The sequence below is a fragment of the Camellia sinensis genome, chromosome 11 (assembly GCF_055761805.1).
Source record: "Camellia sinensis isolate YWXY chromosome 11, ASM5576180v1, whole genome shotgun sequence".
NCBI classification, from domain to species: Eukaryota; Viridiplantae; Streptophyta; class Magnoliopsida; order Ericales; family Theaceae; genus Camellia; species Camellia sinensis.
In genome coordinates, this window is record NC_138971.1 from 156,995,466 (window position 1) to 156,999,124 (window position 3,659).

Genomic DNA, 3,659 nt, shown 5'->3' on the forward strand with positions numbered 1-3,659 from the left:
TAACCAGACTGTGATACCAAGGAAGTTTGAAGAAGGTGATCTAGTATGGAAGATTGTAGACCCAATTATGCGAGGACAGCCTTTGCCCAAGTTTTCTCCAAAATGGGAAGGGCCCTACAAGGTGGTTCGGGCGAGCTCAAGCGGGTACTACAAACTTGTAAGGGTTGAAGACGGCTTCCGAACTGGCCCGCTCAATGCAAAGGTTATCAAGCATTACTACCCATAGTTGGACTCATCTATGTTGAAATTCATTTTCACTTTCTTACTTTGTCTAAAAAGTTGTATTTCCCTTTCGTTATGAAGAAGCTGGTTTTCTCTATGGTGTATGTTTTATCCCATCAATATTTCAGCTTTTATAAACATGTGCATATGATTGTTCTTTCCATTGTATCATTCGAAATAAATATTTTATCAAGTAGAATGAGAAAACAATGCGAAAATATCCAAACAACAAAAATTTTGTCATTTCATTGCATTGTCCTAGATAAAACATTTTTATCGAAAGGGGCAAGAAAGTAATGATATAAAAAAAAAAAAAAAAAACTCAATCTTTCCTAAAGACACCCTCGAAGAAGCTGCCCGTCACATCTACATCTGGAGGACAAACAGTAGAGTGTGCCTCTAAAGTCTCCAAGGCCCGAGCATAACCCGACTCAAGTTCACGAAGAGTTGCCTTTATCTCATCTATAGAGGTGCGATAAGAGGCAAGCACAGACATAAGTTCCAGCTGATGACTGGCGTTCGAAGCTATATCCAGGCGCTTCCGAAGCCATGATAAGTCCACTTGGTGACGCTCCATGTCAGAGATCCCCTGATACGCCATCTCGACTACTTTCCCATTAAGGTCACACAACCGTTGCCTGTCCAAGCTATATAAGATAGTGGCAAAAGACTCGAGAAGAGCAGTCTGAATGAGTGGACACTGGCAAGCAAATGAAGCAAAGGTCTCCGGGTAACTTGAATGCACAAGCTGTAGAACTGAAGCAAACTCAGGAGCTACCCAATAATGGAGAAATGATACTTTGCCAGAAGCTGAAGGAGGAATTGGGGTCGGAAAGCTGCTAGTCTCAGGAATCTCCCCAATGTCTATCGGGTTAGATGAACCACCCGGAGGGGTAACTCCCGGCAGAGGTCCCGAGCCTGAGAATGCCGAACGATAAGGGGAAAGACCAAAAGCATCACTATCAATGTGGAAATCACTAAGATTCAGATCCAAAATATTCGAAGGCACTGGCGATGAAGAACCTCTGGCAGTCGTCTCAAAGGCAGGTGTCCCCCCTTGAGAAGGAGAACCGTGAGGAGTTACAAAGAGAGTCGGAGAAGAGCCCGAGGCAGGTGAAGGCAGGACCCCGGTAGCAGCTAACACTGGAGCAGAGTCCGAGGCAGGTGAAGGCAGGACCCCGGTAGCAGCTAACACTGGAGCAGAGTCCGAGGCAGGTGAAGGCAGGACCCCGGTAGCAGCTAACACTGGAGCAGAGTCTGAGGTAGGTGAAGGCAAGACCCCGTTAGCAGCTAACACTGAAGAAAAGATAAGAAGGCCTTATTAGAGGTAGGGAACAGGAAAGTCATTTAAGTAAAGATTTCTCACAGATATAAGTAAATGACAAACTTCAGAAAGAAAGATTACCAGAGGGAGAATCAATATGCAAAGCAGGGGCAACTGAAGGACTCCTAGCATCAACAAAGTCACTTGGTCGTGTAGAGACCACCTGATCGATCTCAATGTCTGACGAAGCTTGAACAGTAGCAGTCATCCCTGAAGAAGGAAGGAGGGCCGGAGGATGAGAATCACCATAAGTGCCAGAGCGAGTCTCAGAGATTTCTAGCACATCCACCTCCACACCATTCCCAGAGGCGCACCTCGTCTCTACATTGCTTCTAGAAGCATGGCCTACGGTATCAATTTCTGTGGCATCAGTCCCTCCAGTAATCTCAACATCAGAACGGTGAGCCCCAATAACCTCGTCACCAAGATAGCGCTCCTCCTCAGCTACAGTAGGGCAGTGACGACGCATGCGTGGAATAAGGTCACAAAAATGGTCGGAGGACTCAGCCTCATCATCGTCATCATCTATAACTGCTATACGAGAGGTGCGCATCTTCACAAGTCTTGCAGACAAAGGGAGGGTGTCGTCCAAGTCTGAGTCCGGCCTGGGGGAGGCAGCACGGCCAGGAGCCACGGTACTGAGAACGTCAACAACCGCAGGATCCTACACAACATGGGCAAATAAAAGTTTTCATTTTAGAAGGTATAGTCGCAAAAAAGGAAAGTAGCTTCAAATCAAAAATTTCGGGTACCTCATGAAGCCTTTTGGAAAGGCGAGGAGTGGAAGGACTGGCATCAGAAGTCCTCTTGTGAGCCATCTTCTTAAGGCGGGTCGTCCGAGGACCAGAGGCCTTATTCAAAGGGACTGGCTCCGGAGAAGTAATCGCCAAGCTAGAAGCAGATGCCCGAGCAGAAGGGTCAGTTGGAGCAGATGAGGTGAAGAAACTCTCGTACATGTGGTCAGATTTTCGGCTCTCGGGTAGCCGAAGAGAAGAATCCTTCTTATAAATCGGCGGAGGCAAACATACGGTCGGTCTGCTCTGGACAAATGCAATAAACGCATCGATATTCTTCTGCCAATACCGCCTGAAAGAGGAGGTGAAACCCCCTACTCGACTCAAGCCCGGCATCGTCAAAGAGCCGGATATGGGAAGCACGGTGTGTACAAGCCCGCGACTGAAGCGCCCGTAGCTCGCTGAAAATGATAATAAAGGAGGTGCTGGCCCCGGGACACATTGATCAAACCCGAATTGATATGCTACGCGGTCAGGCCTAGAAACGGCACTATCAACGCCTTCCTCATGCCATACCGGTAATGAACTCGGACGGATCATAATCAGCATATCAACAAAGGGTGCAGGGATGTTCTTCGGCAAAGGAAAGGAAGCCGAGCAGGAGGAACCATGATAGATAAGCGGTGTGGCCACACCCACAGGTGGGCATACATACGGCCGTGCCACAAAGCGTCGGGGATCATCCACCAGAGTATTCAAGGATAAGGTGGAAATAGTACGTGACCAACGTGTAATCAACGGCTGGCAAGACTTCGCTTTCTCAAATGTCCGAGACCCATCAGTATCGAGCACGGGGATGCCATCTTTATCCACTATCTCCCGAAGAACCTCTGCCTCGAATACAGTCGGAGCAGGGGCAAATTTTGGGAACCTCTCGAAGAAGAAACAAAGCAGGAACTGGCTGTGAATGAAGGAGACAGGCTCATATCGACCCACGGAGCGAACCATATCTCGATGTAGCAGATCCAGCCGATAATAGAGATTCCCAAGAAATAGGGGAGCCAAAGGGATCCGATCTCCTCTGAAGAGCCTGACTGCCAAGGGGAAGACGAAAGGATTGAGGGAATCCGGAGGTGTGCTCGGAAGAATGAAGAATGAAAGGAAGCAAGCCAGAAATCCCAAGAAATAGAGCCTGGAGCCATACATCGGACCGGCCTCATACTCCCGAGAGTCAGGGTCAGCATCTCTGGCCAAGGGCTGAAGATCCTTGAAGAAGTGGCGGATCCATGCAGTATAGGAGGCACGGTCCGTCCTTACTTGACTAGTCCTCCTCGTTGAACCATCGAAAACGGAACTCCACCGACCACAAGTTTGAAGAT

General features: G+C 48.3%; 1 protein-coding gene across 1 annotated transcript; it reads right to left on the reverse strand.

Moving 5' to 3' along the window:
* Positions 1 to 507: 507 nt before the first annotated feature.
* LOC145803315 (uncharacterized) lies at positions 508 to 2,810 on the reverse strand. Its single transcript, XM_082896593.1, has 3 exons — positions 2,299 to 2,810; positions 1,628 to 2,210; positions 508 to 1,518 (listed from the first exon to the last, which is right to left on the reverse strand). Exons 1-3 carry the CDS (start codon positions 2,674 to 2,676, stop codon positions 545 to 547), a joined length of 1,935 nt encoding a protein of 644 aa, XP_082752719.1. The 5' UTR covers positions 2,677 to 2,810; the 3' UTR covers positions 508 to 544.
* Positions 2,811 to 3,659: the final 849 nt, after the last annotated feature.